Genomic DNA, 19,339 nt, shown 5'->3' on the forward strand with positions numbered 1-19,339 from the left:
ATGGGGATTAAAAGAAGAGGAGTGGGTGGATTGTTACCTTTATAGGGTTGTGTATACACTGCCAACACATTTATGTTAAAATTTTGCATAATAGGTGCCCTTTATATTGATAAAAAAGTACACAAAAGTATTTATTTATAATATTAAATCTGTTATATCATTATTTCAAAGATCGTGCCCTAGATGCCTTTAGGTTTTGGTTTTAGAACAGAGCGTGTTTCACCTGTGTTATAGCCACATCACAGTTTACAGTGTTTGGCGTCTTCAATGGGTTTCTCTCACATTCAACTTGTATTTGTGTTTTTTTTTTGCAGGTATGGAGAGGTGCATTAGCACGTATGCGCTGTAGAAAAATTAGGGCGATCTATACCATAATGGGATATTATAAATGCTATAAGGTGAAAGCTCACTTCTGGGAAGTGGAGAGACGTTTCGCCAATGTTCGAAACATGGCCGACTATGGGAAGAGTGTAGAGTGGCCGACACCACCTGCAGCCCTGGTGCAGTTCCACAGAATCACACAACACCTCTACCACCGGTATTACCATGGCTTCCATCTTCATGTCTTTTTCTTTATTGTTCGGCCTTCCTCTCATGCTTTCACTGCCTCTCTCTTAGATGGTGGGCAAGGCAGCTGATCAAAAACATTCCCCCATCTGACATGGCGGAGGTGAGGGCTAAAGTAGCAGCTCTGTCAGCCCTGAGCGGGGAGAGAGTGGACTGGGGATACAGCCGTGCCTGGGAGAGAGACTACTTGGCCAATGTGAGTTTTTCATTAGGTTACTCATTTAGAACCTTCATTTTTACATTGATTAAGCTCATTAAAGTGTTCAGTTTAATTAAGCCTTAAGCCCAGTGGTAAATCACTTGACTCCAGGAATCTCTGACAATCTTAAAGGAATAGTTAACCCACAAATGAAAATGTATAGCTTTCTGTGAGAAACTGACTGCTGTTGTTATTTGCAAAAATTGAATTCATGTTTATGTATATTCAAATATGAAGAAAATCTGCTTTCTCCCCTTGATTGAAACTTGTAAATTCATGTAATTTGTCAATTTATTTTTGCTGAAATAGTTACTTTTTACATTCACATAAACTTTTTTCTGTGAGAAAGCAAATCATTTTTTAGCTATTTTTAATGTTCATTATTGTTGTTTTTTACAGAGCCTTACACATGGCATGCAAAAAAAAAATTTTTAATGAAGTTAATTAGTTTACCTCGCTTTAATTTAGTTAAATCATTGCCAAGATTTGGCAACAAATTACGATGTGACCACAGTTTACCTAAAACAAGAGAACTAATTGATAAGTCGAGGGAATACATTCTTCTTTTGTGTCTTTTTTTTAAATCCTGGGATTCTAATTTAAAGCCTGCATGAGCATCTTGACATTAAGGCTGTAGAGGAAATAAAACATTAAGCCTATCATCATTAAGCACCACTTTCTGGTTCCGTCATCATTTTGTTCGAACCAGTCTCTTTTTGTTGTGTGTAAACAAACAGTTGACACCATGCATATGACTGTTGGTGACACGAAAACAGCTGGTCAACAGATCTCATCTACTGCTTGCATCTACTCGCTTTACTTTAGTCAAATCATGGTTATCACTGTCAATCTTCACAGTTTCTGATTCGATCACGCATTTAAATACAGTTGTCAATCCAGAAACTTTGTAGTGTACTTATCGGCAGATTGTGTTCAGATTGTGAATGGACAATAAACAGAAAGCAAGAGAACAGCCCTCCCTTTATAAGCTCTAAAGATCACTGAATAATGTACTTTACATTAGTTAACATGAATTAACAATGAACAATACTTCTACGGCAGTTATTAATCCTAGTTAATGTTAATCTCAGCATTTATTTAATACGTTTTTTTAAGATATTAACTTCAGGTAATTTACTGAACTAAAATGAACATCATTTTTATTAACTAACATTAAAAAAGGTTAATGAATTCTTTAAAAATATAGGTAACACTATTTTAGGGTCCAATACTCACTATTAAATAGTCACTTATTAGCATATTACTTTGTTATTGGCTGTTTATTAGTACTTTTAAAGCACATATTAATGCCTTATTCTGTAAGCCATATTCTACATCCCAATCGTACCCAATTCCTAAACTTAACAACTACCTTACTAACTATTAATAAGCAGTAATTAGGAGTTTATTGAGGGAAATGACATATAGTGAGAATTGGACCTAATCTAAAGTGTGACCAAATATATTGTTAGTTGTTACTTCTTGTTGATGAATGAATGAATTATCTAATGTTAACTAATCAGACCTTATTGTAAAGTGTTACCGTTTTTATTTTATTTTTACCAAGAATTCTGTAAAAAAAAAAAATCCTTTGCAGCAAGAGATTAATTGTGATTTCTGTATTTCATAACACATTTTTAAAGCTCAAAAGATGCATGATGAATGCTCGCTCCTGTCGTCACAGTGTATATCGGCTATGACAGATGAGCTTTCAAAGACCTTTGAAGTTTTCAGATCATCTAAATGAGTCAAAAGCTTATTCATGAAGCACAGTTGAGAATCTGTTGTTGCAGATAAGGTGTCATATCTGTTTGACGCATTAGTCGAGTGGGCTGGTGACGATGATGACTGTTTTTAAATCCATCGTGGATTGATTTGAATTGTCATCAAGGAAACCATGGAGGCATAAGTGTGCATGTTGTTTGTGTTGCTTGTGTGACTAAGCTTCTCAGAATGTTGTCATAAATCCAACGTGTCTCTCCATTGCAGGTAAAGGACTCTCCTTTGACGAGCACCAACTTTGTGCGCATCACTAAAGAGCTGAAGTACAAAGACCAATACTCCCAGGTCCTCTTTTCATGCTCTGTCAGGATGGTAGGCTTTTAAAAATTCTATTTCACTGTTATCAAATGACAGAAACTGTGCATTTGTATTGCCAAAGCATTTGCATAGAATAGTGCGTAAAAGTAATAATGCGTGTTTAAATAACTACAGTGCAAAAAAGGTAAAAAAGCTAATTAATATTAATTAATAACTAATATAAATTTTATAACTAATAAAAAAATAACAATAGTGTTAACAGAGTTTACAAACAATATTAACAAATACAATAAAATAACTTGAAGTCCCTGTAAAGGCAATTCTAAAAAAAAATTCTAAACACATTATAAATGTTAGAAATGTATTGCTAAAACACATAGACTGTGAACTGTGAAGTACTGAATTGTGGAGTTTGACCGTTAAACAGTTTTTCACCATTGCTGTGTTCCGGATTTTTTGGGCGGGGCTAAAACGGGGGCTCGATGACGCACTAGAGCCCCTGAGCTCCTGGACACGCCCCTACTTGATGACGCATTGGAGCCAGTGAGGCTGGGCCCTGCCCTAACAATATAAAAAGAGCACATTCATATCAGTTTGGCGCTCAATCGCGAAATACTGTCAGTACTATATTAGTTACTAAAGCATATAGTTTGCAAGCTTGCGATGCCTTCGTCACGGAAATGCGTACTACCTGGATGCGATCACGTACAAAGCAGATCAGTGTCCTTATTTAAATTTCCGAAAAACGATCACATCAAGAAGAGGTGGATTCATTTTGTGAAGAGCCACCTTGATGGAGAGCTGAGGATCACCGCCAAAACCAGCCTCTGTAGTGATCATTTTACACGGGATAGTTTTATAAACTTTCGTCGGAGACAACTTGGATTAATCCGCTGTTTCTGGTGAATGGGGCCGAACCGACTATCTCCCGCCTTGGCCTTCATCCTCCCGTCGCGCCGACAACTGGTGCCATCATCGGCAGTGCGTGCCCACAGTGCGAGCATCCATTCCGGCTGTAGCGGTGACCGTTGAGTGTGGTGACGGCAGCTTTCCCGTGAGTGGGCGTGGTTTCAGCGCAGCCAGCGGACACGCCCCCAGCGTTTGATAGCAAAGACTACTGCTCATTTTTTCAAGATTTTGATAGCTTATTTTATGTACTTGCCAGCTTTTTTTATCATTCAAATTTGGCTGGGTGGCTAATAACACATTTTTCTGTGATGTGACAAACTCAGAACACATACTTCATTTTGACTTTACAGGACTTTAAGTGTGAACAGAGAAAACAGCTAAATTGCTAAATAATGTAAACTAACAATAGTGCTAAAGGAGTAAACAAGCAAAATTAAATAATAAAAATAACAATAGTGTGAATGGAGTAAACAAACAATATTAAAATAATTATAATATTGTAATAATATAGTAGGCCTACATATAATAATGTCATAATAATTATAATAATAAATAAAGTAAAATTAAAACAGGACAGTATTATCAAATAAAATAAAATAACAATAGTGCAAATGGGGTATACAAGATATATTAGCAAATCAGTTAAAATAACAGCAGTGTCAATGGAATACAAGTAATATTTGCAAATAAAATAACAATGGTTGCAAAAGAGTAAAAACTGATATTAAAAAAGTAAAATATAAGTGTGAATGAAGTAAAAAAGTAATATCGACAAGAAAAACAATAATACAAATAAGTAACAAAAAAGTAACCGTTATTAAACAAGTTTGCCGTATTATGTAGGGTAAACATGGCAAAAATATTTTCTTTCTCTATCTCTGTCTTTCACCAAGTCTCATTAACTTTCTAATTTTCTCACACCTGAGCTGCTTTGACCGTAGAACAACATGGCACAGTAGAGTTCAATGTTTTAATGCCTTCAGTAAAGACTGTAAAATACACTCCATCATAGCGCTGCATCTAGGATGTTGCTGCCATTAGCCCAGTTTATCTTTCCATCCCAGTGAGACTCAACCACACCACCAAACCAATTTCGCAGGCTATTTTTAAAGGCAGGAACTACAATACAATATTAGAGTAGTAGATAAACCTATCAACAGTGCTAATGCAAAGGTTGAATTTCACGAATTTCATTAAGCCCTGAATATTGTTGTAAGTTATTATTGTAGTCAAGCTCAGACAGAGGCAGCTAGTTTACCCCATTTCTGCTTTTTCTCTCTCCTGATCTCTCTTTTCTTCAGCTCAACTGGTTCAACAACACAAAGGACAGAGCTCTACTCATCACTGACAAGCATATTTACAGACTGGAGCCCAAAAAGCACTTTAAAGTGCAAAAACGAATATCTCTTGATTCAGTAAGTATTCCACACACATGGTTCATGCAGAAATGCGTATTAAGTATAACGGCAAAGACTTAAACGAAGCCCTCAAAAGAAAGCAGACACGTCTTGGTATTTGTAATTGTCTGGGTTTTTTATGTGCAATGTGGGTCAATGCATCTGTCTGCTGCAGTCATGTTTTCTCTTTGGATTTTTGTTTACAACTACCAACTGGTCTCTTTTATTTGATGACAGCACTTATACTTCTTATGACCGGACATGATGTCAAATGGCTTAACAGGGTAATTTGCAAACTTCTGGCTGCGTCTGAGTGAATTCAGGGACCAGAACAGTCTGTGTGTGAGGTGTCTGACCTACATTCTGTCTACAATCTCAGATGCAATACAGTGAGAGAGAGAGATTTGGTCACAAACTGCAGCCTAAGCTCCCCTTAGCATAGACTCAGACACTCACACACACATTAAACCTGCAATTGTATCCATATCTGTATGATTTACACGTCTCTAGCGGAAAAAGGGTCTCAGAGAGATAGAGAGAAGCGATTGGACAGTTCAGCAAGAGCTGCAGAATAAACTGCAGTATAATATGAATCATGCCAATTATGCACACATACTCTTTAACACACAATTTTCATGTCACAGCTGTTATTGTGATATTTACAGATTTGAATATCCAAACAATACCAGAATAACACCAGAAAAAAAATATTGAGTCAAAATAGCCATTTGTGTACACAAAAACATGAATCACATTTAACCCCAAATTCTAAAAATCTAGGAAATTAAATTTTGCATAAAGAAAATAGTTTATTTTAAAGGTCCCATATTGTCAAAAATTAAATCTCCTGGCTTTTTTTCATGATAACAGAGATCTAGGGGCTATGTAACTACCATATGAGTTTCAAACCATTCAGCAGTCCCTCCAGAAAAACGTGATTATGCGATCGCTGAATTCAATGCATAATCAGCCAAAGTCCGCATATGTATGCGGGGGTCGCATTTTTTCAAATACTCCGCAATCTCGCCGCATAAATTGCTGATTTCCGGGCAAAATATGCAGGGTTTGCATGATTTCATAATTCCCGCATTTTCGTCGCAAAAAAGTCACATATATCTTAGCAGAAAGTTGGAAAATGTTGTGTTTACTTCACACAAGAGCAGCCATCCCCCCTGTTGCCATTGGAACGTTATGAAGTGACGTAATTACGCGACGTGAACATCATCGAAAAGCTCCAAACCCCGCGAATAAGCCATGATGAAGCCCGCAAATAAATCCCATTTGTCAACAAAAATAAACGCAAAAGACCGCGCAAAGCAGTTTCCCGGTGTGTTACATGACAGTGGGGGCAGATTATTTTGCACTTCGTGCAACTGCGTGTTGGACCACAGGCGGAAGTCGACACAGGATTAGCACTTTGCCAGCGCCAAACATTCAAAGTTTGCCATGTTTATTAAGGTCTGAAATAAAACAAAATGAGACCTTAAATATTCCCAGCATTTTTCTGTGATGTAGTGCTTGCTTATTATAGGAAGTAATAAGAAATTACTCTTTACATTAAGGTAGTAGCCTAGTGAGAACAGGGTGTTGGGGGATTTACTTTTTTTCTCTTTTTCATCAAACCGCAATGTTTGCAAGTTCCCGCAATTTTTGCAAGTTCCCGGAATTTCATCGCATAAAATTACATAAATAACCCGCATACTCCATCGCAAGAAAACGTGCCGCGTAATCAAGGATTTTTGGGGAAACTACATCATTACAGGCTTCCGAACAACATTAATATAAGAGACCGGTGGCTACTGTTTACTTATTCAGAAATAACAGAGCAATTTATGCCGTGTTCCAGGCAACATGTAACCCGTGTTTGTCCAACCTTATACCCGTGAAAGTGCACTGGAACGGCAGTCAAACCCGTGACTTCCCACCCGTGAACTCGTACTAGATCGATGTACTCCCATTTACGAGCTCTGACGTCACATAGCCCGCGAATCATTCGTCAATCAGGCACAGTTCAATGCCGGTTTTTCAATGAAGCTTCTCATCAAAGATGCTGCAGTCCCTACATTGATTGTTCGGTCCGATCTAAAATTCACAATCCGTAAGTAAACTTCTAACACATTTTATGTTATATTACTGAGCCAGCATAATCTGAAATTATAGTTTTTAAACGGATATGCAACACTTACGTGTTGCTGAGTTGACGTTGACGTGTTGTTTTGTAACGTTACAGTCTATGGTTGCCACAAGCTTATCTGTTAGAAACAAGACAAAATACGTTGTTTGTTTTCCTAAGTTACAGACACCGACCCTGTTTTTATTGAGTAAAAGACGGTGAGGTTGAGTTCACTTGGTATCTGTGTTTTTTGTTTCGCTGTGGGACGAACATATTATATTATAAAAAAATTAATGTAAAAGAATTGTAGCACTTCAACTTACTGTATCAGTTGGAACGCAATAGTTACTCCATTCGGTGTCTGCTAACGTTATATATTGTAAAGCAGTTAAGCGTTTCAAACTCAGTGTATAACTAGCTGCGTTACATCATTTGGACATTTACATCGATTTTGTCCCCAAAAAGTCTGAATTTGTTTACAATTAGTTTAAATTAGCGTTAATGTTAAATCTGCGTGCAGCTTTGATGTAATTATAATACGTTTACAATAACGCCAAAAGTAAAAAAAAAAAAAAAAAAATTACATAAAACATTAATTACCATTCTGAAACATCCTTCTGTAAGCACGTTTGAGGAAGTGGTGGGTTGTCTCCTGTCATCGTTTCGGGGTCTGAGTCCGGCTCAAACATATGGCCGGATAACATTTCCCTCAGCAATGTCCGTCATTAGTGTTTTATTTACCTTACTTGTGAGCATCACCAAGCCGCAGCAGGCTACAGCATACATGACCCTAGTTACCTGTGGTTGGCCTGGCCGTGGGTCACTCTGAAAACAATCAGAGAGAAGCTCATGAATATTAATTAGACAGGCCAAAATCGACCTGTTCTTAGCAGAGCTCCTGAGAAAGATAGCCTACTGTAAAAATCTATATCGGGATGGTTTTTGGTACTTAAATCGGCAAATATATATTCTTAAGGACATCAAATCCTAAAATAAAACTCCTAAAATGTGCACAACATGGGACCTTTAAGGAGATTGGTACGGGAGTAGATGGGAAGTACACTGGTGTATTTTTATTTATAAAGTCCTCTTAGGTCTATTACCCAAATATCTAAGAGTTGCTGCAACCACATGTTAGTACATATTCAACCCGATCATCTAATCATATTCGTTTGATTATCCCTAATAAAAAAAAAAAAACTGTCTATGGTCGTAATATGTTAGTATGACTTTCAAGAGATTTTAATTCTCCTGCCAGGCTGTCGTTGAAAATAAGAACTTGTTCTTAAGTGACTTGCCTGGTTAAATAAAGGTTAATAATAATAATTGTTACATTATTTCATGACTAATGAAAACGTTTATCCCTCAAATTCTCATTACTTTTAATATGTCTCTGTACTTTTCACTCTTTTGTGTCTATTATTCTCAATGATGATTCTCAATAAACAATTTGATGTGTTGATCAACCAACCACATGCGACGTAACTGTAGTAGTTTTTTTTAAGCCAGGATAAATTAAAGGCAGCACAACAAATACTACCCAGTGTTATTGTAGTATCATTGATATACTATTATAGTTTTTGTTGATATTTTGAATTAGATTTGTTTTTAGATTAGAAAGTGTTTTTCATTTAGCAATAATAACGCTGATGCTACCACGATGTATAAATGCTTTAATAATTAATTGAATTTAAATACAATTTAAATAATGAGACTATGGAAGAGAGTGTGCTTAGTTGTCATGAAAATAATGTCACGATCCAAAATAAATATTTGCGGTCTAAAGATTTGCTTCAGTTTTGTTGAACAAAATATCTTTCTTTCTTTTGATTTTGAACTGCAATATAAAGGACATGTCCTGACAGGCTTTATGAGATTTACTCTATTATAATCTCACAGCCTTGCCGGCAGTTTAATGGGTCACCATCCAAGTGCATATTATGAACTTTTCCATCTCTCTCCGGTCAGGCCAGACCACACTGGATGGGTTCATGCAGTCCCAGACAAGGATATTGTTTTGTGACAGCCCGGTAGATTGTGGTTTTAATCTCATTTCACCATAGACTGACTCAAGGACTCGACACGGCACAGGGGCTGATTGTGTCTGTTGATATTCTAGCAGCAGACACAGACAGGGCAACCTTACAGGCCTGTTCACGCTTACAGTAATAACTATAATGATAACTATATAAGCATCTACTACACCAATGAACAATAACGCTCTGTTTATTATAAGTCTGTCACTTTAAATGCTTGGGTTGACTTAAATTTGGGTGGTTTCTGATTGACTGTCCATATTTTTATCATTCATCAGCTGAAAAAAAACATTCTGAAGCTGATTCCAGTGATATCGCTTCTCTGTGTCATTATTGTTATAGTTGTGGTATGAACTCCTCTATTTTCATAGAATAAGAATTCTCATAAAATAAGAATGAAACGATATCGTCAAAGTTATCGTTAGAGTTTTCATCTTTGGTGTGAATGGGCCTTTACACATCTTATGGTGTTTGTTTTTTTGTCCAAATATTCAGTCATTTTCAAATATCTAAATATTTTTATATTTTTTATTATTTTTTCTGTACAGCTTGAATACCGTATTGCCCATCAGCATCCACTATTAATTTTATAACTTTTCATACCTATTTTATCATTTATCACGGTCATCTGTTATATTCTGTGTGTCTGCGTGCGTGCGTGTGTGTGTCTGTTTGACTTGAACACAGTGCAGTGTTTCCGGGCCCATCCTCATTTCTCCAAATCTCAGACAGCAAGGTCAGCTGCATGTACCACAGGGCACAAAGTGATTTAACCTGTGTGTGTGTGTGTGTGTGTGTGTGTGTGTGTGTGTGTGTGTGTGTGTGTGTGTGTGTGTGTGTGTGTGTGTGTGTGCGTGTGCGCGCGTGTGTGTGTGTGTGTGTGTGTGTGCTACTGTGCGTTCATCCGAGTGGCAGTAAAGAGGCTTAACGCTGGCTGATCACTCTCTTCCTTTCAGGCACAGCGGTGACGCACCTACTGTTGTTCATAACCGCTCACGTTCATGCACACTTAGAAACACACACTAGCCTTTAATGAACCCAATGCACAAAAAAAGTAAGAAAAATTAATTTATTATATAGCAACATTTCTGAAAAATAAAATGAAAATATAAAAATCAAAGCTTTTTCAAAATATTCATAAATACTATAGTATTATATAAATAATACTAAAATTACATAAACATTATTAAAAAAAACATATTCGCTGCTGGTGGTATATTGTGAAGGACATCCTCTTTTGTAGGGAGCATTTGATTGGATGAAAATGTGTGCAGTTTTTCCCAGAAGAAACTGCACATTTTAAAATGTATATCGGTTAGATTTAGGGCATGATTTCATTGATTTTTTAAAAGCATACATAAACAAATACACACATATCAAAGAACATAAATGCACATGGCCATTCATGCTCTCGAACAATCAAACAGCATCCCCAGGACTGTTTCTATTCTCAGAGTCATGCGTACAAGCCAGGCGCGCACACAGTTTTCTGACGCACAACTTCAATTGGTCACACTTTTTGAGTAATTGAAACAATCAAGTCATTCATTCAGGATTATTTCCAGCACATTACTCATTCTCAAGGTTACTGAGTCAATCATGTGCTGAAGCACAGGGAGAGATTTTGTTTTGAATGAGCTTTTTACTGTGGGTTTGCAAAGGCAAAGGTTGACTGAATGCCATTAGTTGGTGGACAAATGGATCTGTTGGACTCAGGAAAGATGGATTTATTGGACACAAATGCTTTGACTTCATTGTGCACCAAACGCATGCTATGCAACGTGTTAACATTTGTTTTACACTCTCTTCAAACCCACAGGTGGTTGGTGTAAGCGTAACAAGTGGCAGTGACCAGATGGTGGCGCTACATACTGCCTCTCAGGATGACTTTCTAGTGCATTTGCAGAGGGGTCAACTGAACCCAAATCAAGACCGCGTAGGGGAGTTTGTGGGCGCCCTTACAGACCACTTTACAAGGTAAGAGTCCATGCCAGTAATCTCCACCTTGCACACTTTGCAAATGATTTGCAAGTCTTTCTGCGAGCATCACTATTACTATTGCTTATTCCTAATGTTCAGGATTTAAACAGGGCCAAATCACATGCTGTCACATCAAAACTTTTGTTTAATTTTTTTAAAACTACGTTAGCTATGCAATTCACAGACGGTTTCTCCAATATAAAACTTCTATGATAAACATTTTTTTAATTTTGGAATTATTATTTTTTATTTTTTATTTTGGAAGACATAGTCAAAAATGGTGGTACCAGAACTCTCCATTTTCATAAAGAAAAAGCCCCATTAATATAATGACATTTTTGAAAAGAAACCTTATAAAGTAGATTATATGTATGTATATATATATATATATATATATATATATATATATATATATATAATTTATTTATTTATTAATTGATTCATTTATTCATTTTACCTTGATTTGTATATAATGTAATTGAAATTGATTAAGGTATGCATACTCGTACACATATATTCAAGGTGTAAGGAATATATTTTACTTGATGGTTAAACCATGACATTTTTAGACATTTGCTGAAAATTATGGTGGCCGATAGAGCTCAATGCTCTGCAACTGACGAAAACGCATGCAAATAGAAAAAACACCAGCAAATGAAGAAAACATCTTCATCAGTTTGACAACACATGTTCCGCAAATACTCACAACGCAACCAAATACAGAAACACGCTGCAAATTTCACGGATATGTTTTACGGGGACCCCAACAAGTGACAAACCTGGCTGGGAGTACTTATTGTTCAATGTCTACTTGTTTGATGACCTGAATTTTCTGCGCATTTCTGTATTTTGTTGAATTGTGAGTATTTGCAGCTCGTATCTGTATTTGGTTGTGTTGTGATAATGGTGGACAATAAAATATTTCACTTGGATCTATTAAATAGCGTATAAAACAAAGCTTATCGTAAACTGATATAGTTCAAAAGTTTATTGTCTGTGTGTGTTGCTTTATGGGGAATACACAAGCTGATTAGTGTAAGAATGGTGGTCTGCAGCACGCACAACGATAGAGTCTTTATTTAGAATAATAAACACTCAAGGGATATCTAAAGAAACGTCGTAGAAAATGCAATCCACATAAAACTGAAACAACACCGAGCAATGAACATAGAAAGCTAAGGTCTTAAATACACAGGGGAGTAATCAACGGAAAACAGAACAGGTGTGTAAATTAATTAATTTCCAGGGAAACTAACAAGGGAACTGAAAATGAAACCAAAACACAACATACATGTTCCAATGAGGTATAATATCATCAAAAAGATTTGGGTCAGTAAAATTGGTAATTTATTAAACAAGGACGCATCAAATGAATAAAAGAAATACAATAAAGATTTCTATTTCAAATTAATGCTATTCTATGCATCAAAAAATTCCTGAAAATATTTGAATCATGACAACTCCCAGAGTGAATTACTTAACCGGAACTTATTGGCGGACGAGATTTGCTGCACTGCTGGTGCTGAACAAACGTAAACATGGTTTATGAGGACACCTTCTGAGGTTCAACCAAATGGCTTAAAAAAACATACTAAAAATGCTGTTTATTGAAATTCAAAAAATGTTTTAGTTAAGGAGTCGGGTAGGGTTAGTGTAGGGGAATAGAATGTACAATATACAGAGCATTACGCCTATGGAGAGTCTCTGTAAATCACATATTTGCACACGTGTGTGTGTGCGCGTGTGTGTGTGTGTGGCAGGTGTGTAAGTCACTGCTCCTGCACGTCTGCTTTAAACCCATTGTGCTGCCATCTGCGAGTCAATGCATGGGGTCATGCCCCCTTTACGACATCATCAAAAGGAGACGTCACTCAGAGGGGCCTGAGGAAGTGTGGAGGAAGGCAAATAGTGTGTGAGCATGTGTGCGTGGGGGTGGGCGGGAGAACAGATGACCATGCACACGTACGTGCGTTTCACTCTATCCCCGATCGCCAAGACCACAGCAGAGATGTAGCACCCAGTACGACTTTCATTGCTTTATAAAATATGTTGGATTTTTCCATTTTCATAAGCGTCATAAGGATAAGGAGAATGTTGAGCACAAAAAAGAAGACAAGATGGACTTATTTTCGTTTATGTGAGGTTTCAGTTGAACAGATGTAAAATTAACCTTCGCCAGCCCTAAACAGAAAGTAACCATAATTTGGCCAAGTAGGAAACAACATTCCTTCTCTAAAATAATGCAATAAACATTCACTAAACAACAGAAAATGTAACACAAAACACCCTAATGTACATTACAGAAAAGTACTGTTTTTAAAATAATATATATTCATGTGATGTCACACAGGTACTTCTGGAGTATCCTTTCACAGTAATATGACAATTCATAGTTTTTACTTCCAAAACCGGAAAATTGCATTTAATACACATTACCATTTTTACATATTTTATTACCTACTATTTGATTTTTACTATACAGTTACATTATAAGGTAAGATAACTTACACTTAACCAATTAATTGGTTTCTACTGTAGTGTTTTTCCATAAAATTACAAACATATTTAAAGTGAAAGTTTATAATGGCTTTATTATTTCAATGGATTTCAGACCAACATTTCTATTATGTAAAATATGGCAGTGGATTTCGGTACTTAATTCTGTTGTACATTTAAAACATTTGTGAAACTGACAAATAAACATAAAGGTTTTGATTAGTATTAATGCATGCGCTATGAAATATAATTTTAATAACAATGAATCCGTTAGACCAGTGGTTCCCAAACCTGTCCTGAAGGACCCCATACACTGCATGTTTTCTTTGTCTCCCTAATCAAACACACCTGAATGAACTCATCAGCTCATTAACCCATGTCAGGTGTGTTTGATTAGGGAGACAAAGAAAACGTGCAGTGTTGAGGGTCCTTCAGGACAGGTTTGGGAAACGATGCGTTAGACAACTCACAGTTAACTTTCTAATGCTATTTCACGTATTCATTGAGTGAGATGAAGGTAGACATCATTTGCTTGATGAAGAGTACGCTCCACATCTTCCCTCAGACTACTTAATAACGATTATACAATATTTCATATTCAAATATGAATGGAAATGAATATAGATGGAGGTGTTGGAGAAATCACAGATGATTTGTCACAAAAGTGTATTTGTATTTGTAAGTGTATAGTGTATTTGTCATAAAAGCTTTGTGATTGACAGGATTAGATGAACATGCTCCTCATTAGCTTTCATCTACAACTCAATTTTAAGAGAACAGACAAGTTTGCTATGACCTGTAGGAGTAATATTGGCATATAGGTACACAAAATATGTATGAACTTTAGAAAGTTTCAAAAAGTATTTAACCAAAACTCAATGACTTTTATATAATTTCTTTCATGTGTCATTTAGAAAAAAAATATTTTTATGAAATGTTTTGCTCAAAAAGTGTGCTTGTTATGTTATTCAGGCACATAACCGCATTCTTCTAATTTTTTCAATCTGATGAAACCTCTCACATGAATTGGGATATAGTTCGTAAAAATTTAATGAATTAACATTCCACATTCTGCTTTGCATGCATGTTGAGAGCTCTTGTCTGCATCTCAATTCAAACAGTGATTCATTTCTGTTATGATGCCTCTTTAAACTCTGTGACCTTTTCTCTGGGTCATGCACCCTCACCTGACTTAAGCTTTAAGCAGTCAACATTATGACTGTGCCATGTGTGTTTGTTTGTGGAAAGGCAGCGCCAGTGTGGATGTGTGTGTTGGGTACTTTACCCCTTTTTGGCCATCTGCTGAGACAGCTGTGTGTGTGTGTGTGTGTGTGTGTGTGTGTGTGTGTGTGTGTGTGTGTGTGTGTGTGTGTGTGTGTGTGTGTGTGTGTGTGTGTGTGTGTGTGGTGTGTGTGTGTGTGGTGTGTGTGTGTGTGGTGTGTGTGTGTGGTGTGTGTGTGTGTGTGTGTGAGTGTGTGTGTGTGTGTGTGTGTGTGTGTGTGTGGTAGCTATGGCGTGTGAGACTGAGAGCTTCTGGAGCCAAAGGGGTTAGCAGAGATTACCAGTTGTGAATTTTCTTCACCTGAATAGATCAACTTTAACAAGCAGTATAGTAGGGTTACAGAAATGGAGACCAGAAATTGAAGTATTAGTATGATCAGATGATGATGGCTGCTTTCATCAGCGGTATAGTCTCAGGTATAGAGGAATGTTATAGAGTGCCAAAGTTATGACGTCACTTTGTAGGCCAAAACGTGGAAGTGAGTTATCATTTTAGCACTTCCGGTTCCCTCGCCCTAAAGTCCATGGGTTTTTGCTAAATCGCCTGAAATAAGGTCTGTGGTTAATAAAGCCTCTAAATATTTTCAAGTTTTGATCTATGACATAAAACACACCAGTTATAACCTGCTTGTGGTTTTTTAAACTTTATTGTGTCTGCTTGTGGTTTTTTAAACTTTATATAGGCTTCAAAATGTAAACATTTTGGATTAACTTGTAAAGATTATCTTGATAGACAAAACGTGTAAGGGTCACAACTCTTTGTTGAACACAGATCTTATTTTTTGCGATTTTCCGGGAAAATGCATAGGTTTTCGATCGAGGGAACCCATGTGCCGTTAACTTCCGAGTTGTCCTACAAAGTGACGTCATAACTTCGGCACTCTATTATAAACAGGGCTTGACATTCACTTTTTTGCTCACCAGCCAATGTGGCTAGTGGTTTTCCAAAGTTACCACATAGATTCCATGGGGAAAAAACTGTCATATAGATATTTTTATATTATCTCATAATGTGGTAGCTGGTATATTAGGCTGCTGTCACTTTAAGACCTGATACACGGACCCATTATACTGTTTTATGTAGCCAATATACTTGGCTTTATGTGCGCACACTTTGGGATGCGTACAATTATGCATTATATGCGCAATCAAATTCAAATCAAAAAAGTGTATTATTTCAGAACCCTTTTTAAAAGACTACGATTGAAAAATTTACATTATATCATATTTAACCCGCCAAAGTGGCTAGTAGGAGTGACTGCTTTATACACGCCACTGCTGAAATCCACCTGGATTTGGCGGATTGACGGCTGTTATTATCAAGCCCTTGTTATAAATATAAATATTTGTTGACTGATCATTTTTAAATATCGGGGTTCGATACTTGAAGGTGTGATAGTCTTTCGAAACGAGTGAAACGGCTTCTCGAACAAGAAAAAATGTAAGACTTGATTTTGTCCATAGGGAATTGATCGGATCATTAGATCATTGTGTTTGCTATTGCTGTAATTGACAGGTTGTTCCGTCCTAGCGCCAGTAAACACATCATAAGAGAAGGGAAAAGATGTCGTTGCAAGAGGGAGGGGAAATTATTTTCATTAAAGATTACCAGGGCACATCATTTTATTTAAAAGATAATGATGTGCATGGCTAAATCATTTATAATGAATACTGCAATATTTAATAAAAAAACAAGAATTTGTCCATTTTAATTTCATAGTGACTTCATAGAAACCAGGGTGGCCAATTAGATTTAAATTTCTTATATCATACGGTAATACAATTTGAAGAAGGTAAATGTGGCATAAATGAAATACAATGAAATTAATTTACAGTGCTGTACACATAAATATTTTGGTAAATAACAGGAGGAGTCACATCTTTACAGCCTGACAAATATGTAACTAGTAATCACTACTTCGAATACACATAAAAATCAATTGCACATTCACATTCATTTTAATTATGGTAATAATTGCCATGGTAATAACACTATAATAATAATGACCTAGTTATTTCTTTAAATATTATAGAGCAGTGGTTCCCAACCTTGGCCCTAAAGGAATCCCAGCTCTGCACAGTTTAGATGTCTTCCTAATCAAACATACCCGATTCAATTCATCAGCTTGTTACTAAAGACCTCAATATGTGTGCTAGAGACATCATAAATGTGCACCATTTAGGTACCACTGATATAGAGTGTACTGTAATAAGGTATAACTATGAATATAAGCATTATAATGTTGGTCTTTTGTTGATCTGTTCACCAATTCTTCACTCTTCCTGTTGAACCGTTAGCAGAGCTGCCTGTGGGCAACTGATCAATCAAGTTTAACTGAAAATTATGGTGAAAATTATGCTTTTCCATTGGTAGGTCATTGTGACTTTCATTAGATACATTTGAGAAGAACATTTTCTTATTTTACCAGAACAGTTTAGTTATTTTATGCATCTACTGAATTTCAAGACTATGATTGATTGATTGCAGTTAAAAATCCTCTTTTCTCATTTCATCATGTTAACTTACTGTTGATTACAGTAGTTGATTAAAGGCATTTATGTTTGTTGAAGAAATAAGTGTTTGAAAACCTTTTAAGTCATTATTTTTGCAGTTTTGGAAAGAAATTACACATTCTATAAGATTGTTTTAATGTTTTTTTAAATAAATCTCTTATGCTCACCAAGGCTGCATTTAAAAAATACAGTAAATACCGTCATATTGTTAAATATTACTGTTTTCAATTTGAATACCGTATATTTTAAAATGTCAAAGCTGAATTTTCAGCATCATTACTTCAGTCTTCAGTGTCACATGATCCTTCGGAAATCATTCAAATATGATTTGCTGCTCAAGAAACATTTCTTATTATCATTGCTGAAAACAGCTTAATATTTTTGTCTTTTGTGTCAATTATCTGTGATACACTTTTCATATTCTTTGATAAATAAGTTCAAAAGAACAGCATTTATTTGAAATACAGATCTTTTGTAACATTGTTAATGTCTTTATCGCTTTTGATCAATTTAAAATCCTTGCTGAATAGCAGTATTTATAAATTTAAAAAAGCGCTTACTGACCCTAAACTTTGAATGGTGGTGTAGATGAACTGTCCTCAAAACACCGTTTGTTCTGTTGTGTGTGCGTGAGTGTGTGTTTGTGCCCCTCCGCAGGGTTAACTGTGTTTGTGTCATCTGCAGACATTATGACCAGAATAATCAGCTCTATTGTTGCCATGCGTGACATCATCCCTGTTGTGTGTTGCCCTCCCATAGGAAGGAAAAGCCTGTTTCGTAATCCTCCAATGGTGTGATGCTGTGTATCAATAAGGGAACTATCTTCTCAGGCTGAGTTGATGAGCAGCTTATCTCGTCCTTCATTCCCAAGATGTGCTTTTAGTGTCACAGAGGTTTAATCAGGCAGAAGTAATCTGTGTGATGAACTATGATTATATAACCGTTACACAAGGTGTTGCTGCATACATTAAGTCTTGATTTATTGAATAATTGCAGAATAAATGCCATCCATAAGTTTAGCAAATGGATTTTAAAATCCATCAATGTAGTACTATAATTCCACATAATAAAGCATTGCACTTAATGCTGATGAGTGAGTCAGTAGAGCAGCAATAGTTTGAGTGCATTTAAAGGGATAATTCATCTAAAAATGAAAATGGTCATTATTAATTCACCCTCATGTCATTCTGAACCTGTATGTCTTCCATTTAAAATTGTAATGTTGCTTACAATGAATAATCCATACAATGAAGCATAAAGTGGTTAGGAATTGTCAGATGATACATTTTATATGAGGAACAGATTCAATTTAAGTAATTTATTATTCACTGAGAACTAGGGCTGCATGACTGGAAATTATAATTAGGATTTTATGATAAAAACTTCTGTTGTCATTTAAAAAATTGTTTGCTTGTTTGTAGGGTGGCACAATTTGGCTAAAATAAGTATTAATAAGAAATGAATAAAACTATAAAAATCCCTAAATAAAACCAAAATAAGATATATTACTATTGTAATAAATATCACTATAATTGTAAAAACTGCAGTTAACCCTTAAAACTTGTCTTTTGTTGATATTACGTGCTTCTCATTAAGTTTGTGAAGATTGTTGGTGCATGTTGAAGCGACCCAAACCAGCATTTGCTGTGAACCGAGCTGCTTCGAGACACTGTAAACACCTGAGGATAATGAGCTGTTCTTGTGTAAATAACGCTCTGAAACACGCAGCGCATGTATTTGTTTAGTTAATTGCAGCTTTTACATTTTGATAATTGCACTAAGCCATATTGCGATTTCCGTTTTATTT

General features: G+C 36.0%; 1 protein-coding gene across 1 annotated transcript in view; it reads left to right on the forward strand.

Annotated features, from left to right (window-relative positions):
- Positions 1-19,339, forward strand: part of myo1g (myosin IG) — a 51,385-nt gene that overhangs the window by 23,910 nt on the left and 8,136 nt on the right. Inside the window, exons 17-21 of the mRNA XM_077196482.1 lie at positions 315-538; positions 619-763; positions 2,756-2,860; positions 5,017-5,130; positions 11,081-11,238. Coding sequence (XP_077052597.1) covers positions 315-538; positions 619-763; positions 2,756-2,860; positions 5,017-5,130; positions 11,081-11,238 — 746 coding nt within the window. The remainder of the gene's footprint in view (positions 1-314; positions 539-618; positions 764-2,755; positions 2,861-5,016; positions 5,131-11,080; positions 11,239-19,339) is intronic.

This window comes from Siphateles boraxobius, unplaced genomic scaffold (assembly GCF_051911475.1).
Source record: "Siphateles boraxobius isolate OS27281-9 unplaced genomic scaffold, OSU_SipBor_1 35, whole genome shotgun sequence".
Lineage (NCBI taxonomy): Eukaryota > Metazoa > Chordata > Actinopteri > Cypriniformes > Leuciscidae > Siphateles > Siphateles boraxobius.